Genomic DNA, 16,946 nt, shown 5'->3' on the forward strand with positions numbered 1-16,946 from the left:
ATCCTTTTGTCTTTGACTTCATTTCTGCCTTCGTCCTCCTTCGTTTGATCCAGAAGCAACCGTGACAAGTGGTGCCCGACCAGGGACCTGAACGAGGAAGGTCTGCCAGAGCAGAGAAAGTGAAACTGATCAGACGAACTACGAACCCCTGGACGGGAGAGTCCGCCGGCGGAGAATATAAGGTCAGTTCCCTGAGAAGGTATTGGGAGCGGGAGGTTTCTGAATCAGGGTAACATGGGGCAGAATTTGTCTGTTGAGGAGCAACATTATGTGCAGCTGCTTAAAGTTTTACTTAAACAATCTGGTGCTCAGGTTAGTTCTCAAACATTAAGCTTCTACAGGAGGTTATTACACATAACCCATGGTTTCTGCAGACAGGTACCCTTGCTGTGGAAAATTGCAACTGAGTAGGAGAAGGATTGAAACGAGCTCATCAGAAAACTCTTAAAGTGGATCCTTCTGTTTTCTCTGCTTGGGGTTTGGTCTGTACTGTCCTGCTGCCGTTGTCCTCTTCTTATTCTGCCGGACAGCAGGTGCTATGTTCTGAATCTCAAAAATTGAAAGAATCTTTTGTCTCACCAGCAGCACCCATTGAAAATGATAAACAGGAGAGGGAGGATGAGAACTGGCCTGTACTGTCCCCTCCAGTAGCAGAAATAGAGACCCCAATACAAAAAATTCTGCACGCTGTGGCTATAGCTGGCGAGCCACTAGGCCCTTGCACTTTTCCTATTACCTTAAGGCCCGATCCAAATAATCCACAGCAGTTTATTCATGAACACACTCCAGTAAAATTTAAATTATTGAAAGAATTAAAAGCTAGTGTGGTTAATAATGGAATACAGAGCCCATTTACTTTAGGATTGTTAGAATCTGTATTCAGCGCTATGCGCCTCCCACCCTTGGATATAAAGCATTTAGCTTGCACTTGTTTGTCTGCTAGTACATATTTGACATGGAATTTAAATTGGCAAGAAATGTGTTGCAGACCAGGCTAGACAGAATCTCACCGCTGGACATGGGAACATTACAGAGGAAATGTTATTGGGTAGTGACCCTTATTCAGATCTGGTGCAACAATCGACACTTCCAGATGCTGCTTACCATCAGTGTGCCTGGCCGCTAAGCACTCCTGGGCCACCATTCCTGAGAAAGGGGTCTCAATAAAATCTTTTCCGCATATCATGCAAAAATCACAGGAGCCCTTTGCACAATTTATTGCACGGTTACAACAGGCAGTGAGGCGTCAAATTCCTCATACTGCTCCTGCAAAAATGCTTACTTTGACCCTAGCTTTTGAAAATGCAAATGCAGATTGTAAATGTGCATTGGCACCCATGAGATTTACAAAGAGCTTGGGAAATTTACTCAAAGCCTGTCAGGATGTGGGAACTGAACTCCATCGTTCAACTGTGTTAGCTCAAGTAATGGCTAATTTAGTAGTGAACAAATCTGAAAAGGGCCAAGGGTTGAGCCCTAAAGTGGGAAAATGTTGCAATTGTGGAAAAATTGGACATTTCAAAAAAGAATGCCATCAGATCTCTGGGCAGAAGGGATCTCACAATGCAATACCGCCCCCCCCCGCCCCCCCCCCACAGAAGGGATCTTACAATGCAATACCGCCCCCCCGCCACACACACACACACACACACACACACACACACACACACAGAAGGGATCTTACAATGCAATACCGCCCCCCCGCCACACACACACACACACACACACACACACACACACACACACACACACACACACACACACACACACACACACACACACACACACACACACACACACACACACACACACACCCCGCCAGGACTTTGCCCTCACCGTAATAAAGGAAATCATTGGGCAAAGGGATCTTACAATGCAATACCGCCCCCCCGACACACACACACACACACACACACACACACACACACACACACACACACACACACACACACACACACACCCCCGCCAGGACTTTGCCCTCACCGTAATAAAGGAAATCATTGGGCATTGGGCTAATCAGTGTTGCTCAAAATTTCATCAGAATGGCACCTCACTCTTGGGAAATGAGAATGGGGCCTGGACCTGGGCCCCTCAAACAATGAGGGCATTCCCCATCCAGGCCACAACCCTGCTACAGGGGTGGGTTCCTGGAGAAACATTGACTCCCTCTCCTCTGGAACACCGGGGAGTGCAGGATTAGATCGCCCAGTCAGAGAACGGGTCACGTTAGTTGGAGGAGACAAACCCACCAGAATTCCCGCAGGCATTTGGGAACCTTTGCCAACAGGATATATGGGATTAATTTTAGGCCAAAGCCATCTTAACTTACAGGGCATTACTGTGGGCCCTGGATTGTTGACTCTGATTATGAAGGAGAACTTTAAGTAATTGTAATGTCACAAGATCTTTGGGTTTTTAAACCTGGGGAGTCTATTGCTCAGCTATTGCTTCTTCTTATTATTCTCTGCAAATTACACCCTTCTTCACGAAAGGAGAAAAGAGGAAATCAAGAATTTAGGAGTACAACTACACAGGAAATTTACCTATCCCAACCCATAGCTTCTAATTGACCCACCTGTGCAGTGCAAATTAAAGGAAAGAAGTGTTGTGGGTGTATGGACATGGGAGCAGATGTTTCAGTAATATCCAAAAACAATTGGCCCCTGCTATTAACCTCTACATCCTTAGTGGGAGTAGGAACAGCTCAAAGTGTTCAACATGGTGCTGAAATTTTACTTTGTGTCGGTCCAGATGGACAGCCATGTACTTTTCAACCTTATGTTGCAAATATACCTGTTAATCTCTGGGGCTGAGATTTACTTACAGCATGGGATGTGAGACTTACAAATGAAAAGGTTGATAATCCAGGATTTAAAATATTGAAGGAAATGGGATATCAGAGTGGGAAAGGCTTGGGAAAGTTCCTACAGGGAAACCCCAATCCAGTATTGGTAACTGGGCAAACAGATAGGAAAGGGCTAGGTCATCAGGATTTCTCATAGGGGTCACTGATACTTATCCTCCACCCACTTCCTTGCTGCTAGAGTGGCTGACTGATAAACCTGTGTGGGTGGATCAATGGCCCCTATCACAGGAGAAACTGACTCAACTCCATCAGCTGGTACGAAAGCAGTTGGATGCAGGACGTATAAAAGTATCAGTTAGTGCTTGGAATTCACCAGTATTTGTGACCCCCAAAAAGTCAGGAAAATGGCAACTGCTGCATAATTTGAGAGCTATTAATGCACAAATTAAACCAGTGGGTGCATTACAGCAAGGTCTGCCATCCCCGGCAACCATTCCAAAAGATTAGCCTCTTGTAGTAATAGATCTTAAAGACTGTTTTTTTACTATACTGTTACACAAGGAGGACAAGCCTCAATTTGCCTTGTCTGTGCCTTCTATTAATCAGAGAGAGCCTGTCTGTCGTGATCAATGAAAAGTTTTATTACCCCAGGGCATGCTCAACAGTCCTACGTTATGTCAGCATTTTGTAGGAAAAGCATTGAAGGAGCCTCGGAATATGTTTTCCACCACCTACATCATTCATTATATGGATAATATTGTTTTGGCCGCTCCTACAGATCAAGTATTATACCAATTATTCCGAGAAATAAAATGGGCTTTAACTAAATGGAATCTCAAAATAGCTCCTGAAAAGGTACAAACAACCTCCCCATACCAATACTTAGGTACTACTGTTACTGAAAAAAGTATTCAGCCTCAGAAAGTAGCTCTTCATAAGAACAAATTACAAACTCTGAATAACTTCCAACAGTTATTAGGGGATATTAATTGGCTGTGCCCAATGCTAGGTATTGCTTCTCATCAACTCACTCATCTTTATCAAACCCTCCAAGGAGATTCTTCATTAGATTCCCCTCGGCAACTTACTAAGGAGGCAGAAGCTGAATTACAGCTTGTAGAAAGATGCTTCAGCAACGACATGCCTCCTGGCTACAACCACAAAAGTCTTTGCTTTTGTTTATTCTTCCTACCCCCCATTCTCCACCAGGACTTTTAGGTCAATTCATAGACAAAACTATAATGGTAATAGAATGGCTTTTCTAATCCAGGCAAACAGTAAAATCTTTGCAAGTTTATCTTTCTTTAATCACACAACTTATAACAATAGGCAGGCATAGATCAAAAATGCTTATAGGATATGATCCTGATAAAATTATTGTTACCTTGGATTCCCAACAACAGGCTGCGGCCTGGGAGATGTCAACTGCATGGCAAATCACTTTCGCAGATTTTGTAGAAATAATAGATAACCATTATCCATCAGACAAAATTTTGCAATTTTATAAAATTCACCCTTTTATTCCCCCTGTGATTGCTCATCACAAACCCATTTCAGGTGGACAGACCTATTTTACTGATGGTTCTTCCAAAAGCCACACAGCCATTTATGGACCTAAACATACTTAAATAATAAAGACCCCTACAGTTTCAGTTCAACACTCTGAATTAATGGCAGTTATTCAAGTTTTAAAGCTCACAGCTTTATTTCCTATTAATATTGTCTGTAATTCAGCCTATGTTGTAAATGTAGCTAGTTGCATTAAAACTGCCACTATCAAGAGTGTAGGGACCAGCCCCACAGGGTTGGTGGGTCTCCCTGTGTGCGGCAATGAGAGAGTGTAGAAATAAAGACACAAGACAAAGAGATAAAAAAAAAAAAGGCAGCTGGGCCAGGGGGACCACTACCACCAATGCACGGAGACAGGTAGTGGCCCCGAATGTCTGGCTGCGCTGTTATTTATTGGATACAAAGCAAAAGGGGCAGGGTAAAAAGTGTGAGTCATCTCCAACGATAGGTAAGGTCACGTGGGTCACGTGTCCACTGGTCAGGGGGCCCTTCCCTGCCTGGCAGCCGAGGCAGGGAGAGGAGACAGAGAGAAAGACAGCTTACACCATTATTTCTGCATATCAGGGACTATTAGTACTTTCACTAATTTACTACTGCTATCTAGAAGGCAGAGCCAGGTATACAGGATGGAACATGAAGGTGGACTAGGAGCGTGACCACTGAAGCACAGCATCACAGGGACACGGTTAGGCTTCCGGATAACTGCAGGCAAGCCTGACTGATGTCAGGCTCTCCACAAGAGATGGAGGAGCAGTCTTCTCTAAACTCCCCCGGGGAAAGGGAGACTCCCTTTCCCGGTCTGCTAAGTAGCGGGTGTTGTTTCTTGACACTTTTCGCTACCGCTAGACCACGGCCTGCCTGGCAACGGGCGTCTTCCCAGATGCTGGCGTCACCGCTAGACCAAGGAGCCCTCTGGTGGCCCTGTCTGGGCATAACAGAAGGCTTGCACTCTTGTCTTCTGGTCACACCTCACTATGTCCCCTCAGCTCCTATCTCTGTATGGCCTGGTTTTTCCTAGGCTATGATTATACAGCGAGGATTATTATAATATTGGAATAAAAAGTAATTGCTACAAACTAATGATTAATGATATTCATATATAATCATATCTAAGATCTATATCTGGTATAACTATTGTTGTTTTATATTTTATTATACTGGAACAGCTCGTGTCCTCTGTCTCTTGCCTCGGCGCCTGAGTGGCTTGCTGCCCACACAAGAGCACCTTAAAACCAGAACTGCTTAACCTATTTCTGAGACTCCAAAAAGCTGTTCGCTCTCATGCTGCCCCTTTTCATATTTCTCATATCCGATCTCATACACAACTTCCTGGGGCTGCTCTCTCTAGGTAATGATAGAGCAGATAAATTCATCAGTTCTATATTTCAACAAGCCCAAGCTTCCCATGCTTTACTGCGTCAAAACAACTCTGCCCTTACTCATATGTTTCATCTGCCTCGCAGCCAGGCTTGAGCTATTGTGCAAGCCTGCCCCACTTGCCAGCATGTCCCTGGTGTTGCACCTGTGGAAGGATGCAACCCACAAGGCTTGGCTCCAAATGAAATCTGGCAGATGGATGTTACATATATATAGCAGCCTTTGGCAAACTCCGCTATGTTCATGTAACTATAGACACTTACTCCCATATGTTACATGTCACATGCCAAACTGGGGAAACAGCTGGTCATGTCTGACGATACTGTCTGTCGTCATTCGCCCATATGGGGGTCCCTAAACAATTTAAAACTGACAGTGGACTCGCTTATGTTTGTCATGCTTTCCAAATTTTTTACAATTGTGGGCAATCAATCATAAAACAGGAATTCCATACAATCCCTGAGGGCAAGGCATTATTGAGCGGGCACATCAAACACTACAACGTATGTTGAAAAAACAAAAAGGGAGAATAGGAGACCAATTACCACCTCAAACAAAATTACATTTAGCCTTGTTTACTTTAAATTGTTTGACTCCTGGTACGGATGGCAAGACTCCAGCAGAACGACACTGGCAAGTGCTAGAGGAAAAGAGGCAAGTTTATCCAAAAGTGTTATGGAAATCCCCAGAAGAAGGACAATGGAAAGGTCCGGTGGATTTGCTGATGTGGGGACGAGGGTATGCTTGTGTTTTTACAGGAGATGGACAAACCGTGTGGATGCCCTCCAGGTGTGTGTGACCATGGAACGGGAGACCGGAGGGATCCATGGTATTCAACCGTGGGCCTGTTACCTCCAGTACGAGCCATGAGCCAGCGGAATCTGAATGCAAAGACAGAACAAGGGCCGACCGGAGTCACAATGACATCCAACCCCATAACATGGGGACAGATCAAGAAAACCACACAGGAAGCTGAGAAACTACTGGAGCGCCAGGGTCAGGCAAAAACCCCTGACTCCATGTTCTTGGCCATGCTAGCTGTAGTGTCCTGTGCGGTATGTTTCCCCTGTGTAGAGGCAAAAACATATTGGGCATATGTTCCTAACCCACCGGTAGTATGACTGGTACTCTGGAGTGACACTCCTCCTGAGATATATTATGATCAGGGAGTGTGGGCACCAGGACCCCTAACTCCCTCTGACACAGAGCAATAGCATCAATTACACCGGCCCATTGGAAGGACTCCCTTTATGTGTCACCACGGATATGTCACTCAACTGCAGCTGTCTTGCACTCCAATCTCAGGCATGGTTAAGTCACCATGGAAAAATTGTGTATTTATTAGGCCTCAGCTCCATTAATGTTACTGGTGTGTTCACCAATCACTCCCGGCCCCATCACTCAAATTGTATTGATTATATGGAATGGGCTCCCTTTGATATTTCTCATCCCCCTCCTTGGACCCAGTGTCTTGGCCCCTTGGCCAGACAACAGTCTATGTTAATGGGAAACATTGACTGGGGTCCCCGTGGCCATTTAGAGGGGAGAGACGAAAATCAGACCTCTTGGCACAAATGTCACTGGCACTGGTGGTGGACCTTCAACACCTCTTTGTCACATCACACTGGGATTCAGTCCCCCAGTTGGCTGCACAACTTGCTTGGTACAGGACAGGCTTTAGCCCGCCCTTACCTCAGTGACATCATCTAGGAAAAAGAGGCCCAATTCAGGAATCAATATGGAAGGCAACACTCCCATTTATGAATAACAGCATCTGGGTCAGAACATTATCCAACAATAGTAATATTACTCAACACAGTTTTAATATCACCTTTGTAAAAAATATTACCACTCAATTTACGGTTTGTGGGGTTTTTTTGTTGTTACTGTTTGAGATGGAGTCTCGCTCTGTTGCCCAGGCTGGAGTGCAGTGGCGCAATCTCAGGTCACTGCAACCTCTGCCTCCTGGGTTCAAGCAATTGTCTGCCTCAGCCTCCGGAGTAGCTGGGATGACAGGCGCCTGCCACCATGCCAGGCTATTTTTTTGTTTTGTGTATTTTTAGTAGAAATGGGATTTCACCATCTTGGCCAGGCTGCTCTTGAACTCCTGACCTCATGATCCACCTGCCTTGGCTTCCCAAAGTGCTGGAATTACAGGCGTTAGCCACCACGCCCGGCCGGTTTGTGTTTTTAATCCCTATGTTTTTCTAGCATCTAAGAAGTACCAACTCCATGTAAACATCACCCAATTGACTTGTGACTCTTGTCAACTGTATCACTGCCTCAATCATAGCACAATACAAACACACAACATATCCACTCTAATAATTCTGGGTCGTATCCCTGGATTATGGATCCTTGTCAATTTGTGCAAACCTTGGGCTGCCACCCCTGCTTTACATTTTGTAAAGCTCCTTTTTACCCAGCTCACTCATCGTGCACGTAAAGCCTTAAACATAGTAATTTTTACTGTAATCTCCTTAGTCACACTAATAACCTCGGTTGTAGTGTCCTCAGTAGCACTACATAGTTCTATTCAAACAGCCTAATATGTAGAAAATTGGACATGTACAGCCAACCAGGCATGGATGCTTCAAAATAAAATTAATACCGAATTACAAACAAAGGTAGCAATGTTAAAGACTACTGTTCTGTGGCTGGGAAAGCAGGTACAAAGTTTGCAATTGCAGCAGCAATTGCACTGTCATTTCAATCATACTCATGTATGATTGAACTGTGTGACCAGTTTGGAATAGAACCAAAGTGAATATCCATGGAACCTTGTAAAAGCTCATTTGCAGGGAGCTTTTACATCCAATATTACTTTTGATATCAGTACCTTAACAGAGTAAAATTCTTAACTTGAATAAGCAAACTCAAAAATAAAAGCCCTTTTTAGAAGCTTAAACAGAATTCCAGCAGGGCTTAGAAAGCCTCAACCCTGGCCGGGCACGGTGGCTCACGCCTATAATCCCAGCACTTTGGGAGGCCGAGGCAGGTGGATCACGAGGTCAGGAGATCGAGACCATCCTGGCTAACACGATGAAACCCCATCTCTACTAAAAATACAAAAAAATTAGCCGGGTGTGGTGGCGGGCGCCTGTAGTCCCAGCTAATTGGGAGGCTGAGGTGGGAGAATGACGTGAACTCGGGAGGCGGAGCTTGCAGTGAGCCAAGATGGTGCCACTGCACTCCAGTCTGGGCGACAGAGCGAGACTCTGTCTCAAAAAAAAAAAAAAAAAAGGCCTCAACCCTTGGACCTATCTTAAACATAACTTCTATGTCTCTTTTATAATAATTAAAAGAATAATGTTGTTATATCTCTGTTTTTTTGTTCATAGTCTATAGGATCAGGTGAACCACCAACCGGCAATTGAAAGCTGCACAGCCTGAAATTACCTTTATTCAATTAATGCAAAAACAAAAGGGAGATGTTGGAGGCCGAAGGAATGAGGGTCGTGACCAACTCAGTATACCACTGGAGGCTCTATGAGCAAACAGCAAACTGTTCTCATGAAAGCAGGATGTTGGCAAACTGACAAACTGTGTCTGCCGCCAGAAGGAATGCTGGGGGCAGTCATGTCCCAGGTCCCGTGCTCCTTGAGGTTATCCACAGGAACATCCAGAACCTGTTGAACAAAGAAAGGAATCATGTGGGCCTGTGTTAAATCAAATAGCTGACCGACAGTTATACCTTCCTCCCTATTCACTCTACCTAATAAATACGAAGGGCTGTAAAAGCTCAGGCCTGTTCCCTAGAATCAAGGAGCCCCCTGACCCCTTCTTTCAAATAGATCCTTTTGTCTTTGTCTCATTTCTGCATTCGTCCTCCTTCGTTCTGTCCAGAAGTAACCGTGACAGTCCTGCATGTGTTGATGCCACCTGTATGTGCAGGTGTGACCTCAGGTGTGTGAATATCCGTTATACTCCTTATCATCACTGCCTATTCGCTCTTCCTCCAGCCTCTGGCAACCACTAATCCACGTTATGTGTCTAGATTTACCTCTTCTGGACACTTCATATAAATGGAGTCATATGATATGTGGTTTCTTGTGTCTGGCTTTTTACCACTGAACATGTTTTCAGAGTTCATCCGTGTTGTAGCATGTATCAGTTTTTCATTCCTCTTTATGGCTGAATAATATTGCATTGTATGGATATACCACAGTTTGTTTACTCAATAGTTCATAGACATTGGGGTTGTTTCCAACTCTTCTGATATTATAAATGCTACTGCTGTGAAAATTCATGTACAGGTGTTTGTGTGGATGTATATTTTTAATTTGGGAAGGGGCGGCCATGGGTGGGACCTAGGCTTGTGAAGAGCCTGGCCTGGGTGTTATCTGTCTGTCCGAGGAGCGCCTGTGTGCATGGCCATGACCACACCCGCTCCTTGCTGCCTGTGCTCATTAGCCATACTTCATTTTCCAGAATCCCAGGCCTGGGTCCCTGAAGTCAAAGCCCAGAGCCTAGAGCCACACTGGTGTGTAGGATCAAAGAGAAGGCGGCAGTGGCCCTGGAAACAAACCTGTCTCTGCAAGAGTCACTAACAACCTGGGACCTCTGCCCAGGACTGAGACCTCAGGTGCCTCCTACCCTGTAGCTGCTGAGGCCAAGCAATGTGGAGACAGAGCAGAGGGTGAGGTGATGGAGCCTGAGGTGCCAAGTGAGGTAGATGGTGGGGTGGCAGTCACAATGGTACAGGAGGCAGGTACAGGGCTAGATGTTTTCAGAAACCAGATATCCCTCTAAAACACCCTGCTTCTGCTGCCTTTATTCCACTGCCCTGCCTTCCTCAGCCTGCTCTACGCCACTACCTCCTCATGGTTCTCCTGCCTCCTATTGCCCCCTTCATCACTCTCCACTCAGCATTGGGTAGAGAGGGTCTTTTACCCCTGACTGGTGAGGCCACCCCTCTCTTTAAACCCTCCATCACTGCCCAGGCCATCAGAGTATGGTTGGCAAACTCTTGTAAAACCTGTAATCCCAGCATTTTGGGAGGCTGAGGCAGGCCTGAGGTCAGGAGTATGAGACCAGCCTGGCCAACATGGGGAAACCCTGTCTCTACTAAAAATACAAAAAATTAGCTGGGCGTGGTGGTGCATGCCTGTAATCCCAGCTACTCGGGAGGCTGAGGCAGGTGAATCGCTTGTTCCCAAGAGGTGGAGATTGTGGTGAGCCAAGATCGTGCCATTGCACTCCAGCCTGGGCAACGAGCAAAACTCTGTCTCAAAAACCAAACAACACACAAGCAGCAAATGTCAGCTTTGTAGGCTCAGAGGGAAAACCAAGGATGTTACAAAGGTACCTATCTAACAAGAGAAAAAGACATGTCCATACGTTTTATTAATAAAATCCAAAACTTTGTTAAATGTAATTCATTCCTTAAATTAATGAATGAGCAAAAAGCTTTTTACAGGAGGTTCCATTTTGTAGATAGGAAACAGACCCCAAGGGAGGTGAGCAGCCCAGAATCACAGCAGAGAGTGGTGAATATTTGATCCTAGATCTGACAGCCTGTACCATCATACTTGCCATTCTCAGCTTAGGAATAAGATGGGGAGGAAGGTGTGGGTAATGGGCAAATCAGGGCCCAAATAGTCTGTTCAGTACTCTTGCCTCATGGGAAGGAACAAAAGGCCCCACATCTGCCCTTCTTCCTGGGAGTCTCTGTTAGGACCTGAATTCAGTACAGCAGGAATGATCAATTTTTCTCTCTTTAGAGCACTCACCCACTTGACATCTCCCTTTGTTCTCACATAGTCCTTCTAGAGTTATCCTGTGGCTGCTGTCCTTGAAGCCTGATAGCATGGAGCTGAGGCCTCAGACTATAACAGGGCACGTAATTTTGCATGAAGTTCAAGAAGAGGCTAGGCTGGGCGCGGTGGCTCATGCCTGTAGTCCTAGCACTTTGGGAGGCCAAGGAGGGTAGATCACCTGAGCTCAGGAATTTGAGACCAGCCTGGCCGACATGGCAAAACTCTGTCTCTACTAAAAATACAAAAATTATCCTGGCATGGCAGCAGGTGCCTATAATCCCAGCTACTCGGGAGGCTGAGGCAGGAGAAGCGCTTGAATCCGGGGGGCAGAGCTTCCAATGAGCCAAGATTGCACTATTTCACCCCAGCCTGGACAAAAGAGGGAAACTTCATCTTAAAAAAAAAAAAAAAAAAAAAAAAATTAGGCTGGGACACCTTTCCTGGAAGGGCTACTTACTACGGGGGAGCTGTCTAAGGTGCTGAAATGTCCTAGCCCTGCGCTGTCCAATATGCCAATATGGTAGTTATGATTAAATTTAAATAAAATTACAAGTTCCATTTCCCAATCACACCAGCTATGTTTCTAGTACTCAGGAGCTACATGGGACTGATGGTGCCATATTGGACAGCACAACTCCAGAACTTTTCCATCCTCACAGAACATTCTAGAATTTAATTTGAATGCTAGTTACACAGGGCTATGCATTTACCAAATTCACTAAGCTGAGCACTTGTACTTCTGTAAAACATGTATATGTATTTTTGAAAGCACAAAGTTTCACGTCTCCGCCTGCCAGTCACTTTACCAAACAACCTTTGGTTTAACTTCTCTGTGCCCCAGTTTCCCAACCTGTAAAAGAGGGTAATAATGATACCTCCCCTTTGATTGGTTGAGAGTACCACCAAAGGTGTTTGCTGGGTGGCCTGACCTGCAGGAGGTGCTCAGGAAAGGGGAGCTGCTGCTGTCATTTGGTGGAAGGGGGTCCCCTTATCTGGCTAGCAGATGCCATGAGGTATGATGAGTATGATGGGGACAGACGCCCAGGAGGATGGAATGGCATCACTCTGTGGAAAGACTGTGAAACAGAACACGGACACCTCATGGCATCTTTGCTGCTTAAAGCCATGCCACTTGCACACCTTGCTTCTGATCCTGACTCCAGGAAGGGCAAGGGGGTCACTGGGCTTGGGGCTCCACAGAAAGAGGCTTCCTGATTTGATGCTTAAGAGCTATGCCTCAGACTCCTGCCTCTAAAACAGGAGCCGTCCACACAGACACCCCACCTCATCTGGGTACCTCATCTGGACCTAGGCTAGGTCCCCATAGGCAGCCACAGCCATCTATGCTGCTGCCCCCACACTGCCTCTGGCTGTGGGCTTCTCGAGGGCTTGCTGTGTGATGCTGAGTTCCTTAACGTGGGGACAATGTGTTGGAGTGTGGCAGTGTTCAGGCCCTGCTAGCCAAATAAGGGGACCCACTTCCACCAAATGACAGCAGCAGCTCCCCTTTCCTGAGCACCTCCTGCAGGTCAGGCTGCTCAGCAAACACCTTTGATGGTACTCTCAACCAATCAAAGGGGAACTATCATCATTACCCTCTTTTACAGGTTCGGAAACTGGGGCACAGAAAAGTTAAACCAAAGGTTGTTTGGTAAGTGACTGGCAGGCAGAGATGTGAAACTTTGTGCTTTCAAAAATACATGTATATTTTTTACAGACGTACACATGCTCAGCTTAGTGAGGAAACTAGGAAACAGGCCCAGAGCTGGGATATGGTCAGTCAGTGGCATGCAGTGCAGCCACAGGCCCAGGGCCTTTTGCTCCCAGGTTGCATCCTCCCTGGGTCACCCCTGAGGCTGTCTCAGCCCCTGTCTACTTCTTCAACTGCAGGAGCCCCATCTCAAGACTGCAGATCCATGGCCAGCAGCTCACAGGTGCGCCTTCCCCTGAGGTTCTGTCCATCCCCCGTCATAGGGCAGTGCACATTCAGATTGGGCCTTGAGTATGTTTCTTTGCTGCTTTTTCAGACTCAGAGCCTGGAACCCAAGCTGCACAGCCATCTCCAGGCAAAGGCGCTCTGCCTTGGGGGCAGGTGACAGTGAGACTCCGGAGGCAGGGTTTCTGGCCCAGCAGCTTGAGAGAAGTCTTGGAGCATGGAGGCCAGTCAACAGAAAGATGTTGCCAAGCAGTGACACTCAGCCAGGGGGAGAAGAGCCGAGAGTGGAGCCTGGCAGGAATTTCCAGCTGGCATCCATTTGCTACTGAGTATCAGGGCACTCCCCCAGAGACACAAGCCACCCCTAACCACGTTCTGGAAAACGGTCTCACGTGTGTTTCAGTCCTAGATCGGGGTGCTCCTGCCAAGGAGAGGGTGTATGTGGGGAGGCCTGCAGCTGTTTCCCAGACCTTAATCACCACAGGGAGTCCACGCTGGGGAGGGTGTACTGCCATGTAGTGGGCGGGAAGATACCTTTGGCAAGAACACGTGCCTTGTGAGCTATCAGCAGATTCCAACAAAAAGAGACCCTGTACGTGCAAAGAGTGTGGCAAGGCTTTTGGACAGAGCAGTCACCTTGTTCAGCACACCGGTGAGAAGCCACATGCATGCCAGGAATGTGGGTGTACCTTCAGCAAGAATTCATCTCTAGTCAAGCACTGGCGCGCCCACACGGGCGAGAAGCCCTACATGTGTGGCCACTGTGGCAAGTGCTTCCGAGAGAGCTCCTCCCTTGCCAAGCACCAGCGTGTGCACACAGGCGAGAAGCCATACGTGTGTGGTGAGTGTGGACGCACCTTCAGCCAGAGCACACACCTTATACAGCACCGGTGATTCCACACCGGGGAAAAGCCATTTGCCTGCCAAGAGCAGCAAAGCCTTCACTGGCTTCTCGGCCCTCCTTGCGCGCCACAGAACCCACACAGGTGAGAGGCCCTACGAGTGCCGGGTGTGCTGCAAGGCATTCAGCCCCAGCTTGTCCCTGGCTGAGTACATATGCTGCCACACGGGAGAGAAGCTGTATGCATGTCAGGAATGTGGGAAAGCTTTCAGCCACAGCTCATCCCTCAGCAAGCACCAGCAGGTACACACAGGTGAGTGGCCCTATGTATGTGCAGAATGTGGAAAGGCCTTCAGCCAGGGGTCCTACCTGACCCAGCACCTCAAGATCCACAGCAGTGAGAAGCTGTACATATGTGGTGAGTAAAGGAAGCCATTCGGTGACTCCTCAGCCCTGGTCCTACACCAGCGGGTACACACGGGTGAGCATCCTTATGCATGTGGAAAATGTGGGAAGACTTTCAGCCAGAGCAAGTTTCTCACCCAGCATGAGCAAGTCCACATGGGAGAGAAGCCCTTCGTGTGTGGTGACTGTGGAAGAGCCTTCATGCAAACCTCATCCCTCGCCCTCCATCAGAGGACTCACAATGGGGAGAAGCCCTACAAGTGGAACGAGTGTGGCAAGTCCTACATCCAGATGTCACACCTCACCAAGCATTACCAGGTACACACTGGGGAATGACCCTTTATATGTAACGTGTGCAGCAAGGCTTTCAGCCATTGCACACACCTCACACAGCACCAGCATGTGCATGCATGTACCAAACCATTCATATGCCATACATGTCAGAAAACCTTCCAGGAGGCCACAACTCTTGTACTGCATGAGAGGATTCACTGGAGAGAAGCCCTTTGAGTGTTGTGAGTGTGGCAAAGCCTTCAGCCAGAGCAGATTCCTGGCCCAGCACCAGAGAATTCATTCCCAGGGAAAACCATGTGAATACAGTGGATATCAGAAAGCCCTCAGTGACTCTTTGGTTCTTGTATGTCAGTGAACTGGGCATGTGCCAAATGTGGCAGAGATCTTCCCATCTATCCTTGGTGTGTTGTCCTTTGCACTGGGGTGGCAGGTGAAGAGGGACTGTGAGTGTGAGGAACTCAGGGTCAGTGTGAGCAGCCCCTATTATACATTTCTCCCTTCAGGGTCACCGGGGTGGGTGAGGAAGCTGGGAGTGGGCCTAGGATATGTCTTCCAGATGTCACATGGAGATATTTCTCCATAATCATCAAAGGGCACAATGGCCACTTCCACTTTAATTAGGTTCCCATGGATGCTAACCAAGTGGTAGGAGGCACACAGGTATGAACAGGTTTCCTCTCAGCAGTCCTAGAAGACTTTATTTCAGTTTTTGCCAAGACAAAAATGAAATTTAAAAAATGGTTTTGGGTTTTTTTGTTGTGTTTTTTTTTTGAGACAGAGTCTTGCTCTGTCGCCCAGGCTAGAGTGCAGTGGCGCAATCTCGGCTCACTGCCAACCTCCGCCTCCCGGGTTCAAGTGATTTTCCTGGCTCATCCTCCCGAGTAGCTGGGATTACAGGCCCCTGCCACCGAGCCCAGCTTTTTGTATTTTTAGTAGAGATGGGGTTTCACCATCTTGGCCAGGCTGATCTTGAACTCCTGACCTCATGATCCACCCACCTCGTCCTCCCAAAGTGTTGGGATTACAGGCATGAGCCACCGTGCCCGCCCAAAAAAATACATATTTTTAAAAGATGCTTTTGCAGTTGTTTGTGCCTTGTATTAAGGTGGACCATATGGTTTAGGGTTTTATTCCCCAGAACCAAAAAGGTAAAATATATATGCTGAAGTGTGTGTCACAGAGTCTAGCTCTTTAAAAAGAAAATTTTGTGTGTTCCTCAGCTTCAGCATGAGGACGTCACTAAAACTAGTTGAGACAGTGATGATGTTCGTTAAGACTTTACTGAGCACTTTAGAAGCACTTTAAGTACATTGTCCCATTCCATCCTCTTAGCCGGCCTGGGATGTATTTTTATTCCCACTTCATACATCAGGGAGCTGAGACTTTGAGAGGTTAAATCACTTGCCCAGTGCCCCTAGCTAAAAGGCACTCACTTTTCAGGATGAAAATACTTGAGTTAATGGATAAGGCCAAGGTGGCAGAAGTATTTCCTTCCCTTTTACCAATGCCCAGAGGTATTTACTGGAATTCTAGAACTGAGGAGGCAGTTCTAGAATATAAAGTCCTACTGAGCATGGGAGACAATGGAATGATTGGGTTCCACCTGAAGAAGCAAGTCGACCCATTTGGCTGACTTGAGGCAAAGGCAAAGTAGTAACTGGGAGCCACTGCTCAATCCAGATGTTGATTAAATGCTTCCTGGGAGCCCTGCATGTGTTCCCACTCTCCCCTGTAACATTGCTCAGGGGTTCTCTGGCTGTCAGGCTGAGATCTGGCCTCTAGCTGGCCTCTATGTGGGGGTCCCCAAGATCCTCAGGTGTGATGATTCACTAGAGGAATGTAGAAAACTGATATACTCACATTTACCGTTTATAATCAAAGGATACAGATTAAAATCACAAAGATAAAAGGTGCGTAGGGCACCAGAAGAGAGGAGGTACAGCTGTTGTAAAGACTGCT

The 16,946-nt window shown here is 46.8% G+C and overlaps 2 protein-coding genes and 1 long non-coding RNA gene across 4 annotated transcripts in view; 2 read left to right on the plus strand and 1 right to left on the minus strand.

The window, feature by feature from the left end:
* The window catches only part of ZNF8 (zinc finger protein 8), a 37,134-nt gene extending 27,133 nt beyond the window's left edge, over positions 1-10,001 (plus strand). Inside the window, exons 5-7 of one of the 2 annotated variants that reach the window (XR_010125035.1) lie at positions 1-182; positions 6,511-6,541; positions 9,094-10,001. The gene's annotated coding sequence lies outside the window, so the exon portion shown is untranslated. The remainder of the gene's footprint in view (positions 183-6,510; positions 6,542-9,093) is intronic. The other variant, XR_010125034.1, reaches the window with a different exon arrangement.
* Positions 54-10,001, plus strand: ERVK3-1 (endogenous retrovirus group K3 member 1). The gene is made up of 3 exons (XM_054464978.2): positions 54-182; positions 6,511-6,807; positions 9,094-10,001. The coding sequence occupies exons 2-3, from the start codon at positions 6,514-6,516 to the stop codon at positions 9,127-9,129; spliced, it is 330 nt and encodes a 109-aa protein (XP_054320953.1). The 5' UTR covers positions 54-182; positions 6,511-6,513; the 3' UTR covers positions 9,130-10,001.
* LOC134738863 (uncharacterized) overlaps positions 9,126-16,946 on the minus strand; it is a 13,684-nt gene continuing 5,863 nt past the window's right edge. The window contains exon 2 of the long non-coding RNA XR_010125036.1: positions 9,126-9,381. This is a non-coding gene — a long non-coding RNA (uncharacterized LOC134738863). The remainder of the gene's footprint in view (positions 9,382-16,946) is intronic.

This window comes from Pongo pygmaeus, chromosome 20 (assembly GCF_028885625.2).
Source record: "Pongo pygmaeus isolate AG05252 chromosome 20, NHGRI_mPonPyg2-v2.0_pri, whole genome shotgun sequence".
In the NCBI taxonomy this organism is placed as follows: Eukaryota; Metazoa; Chordata; class Mammalia; order Primates; family Hominidae; genus Pongo; species Pongo pygmaeus.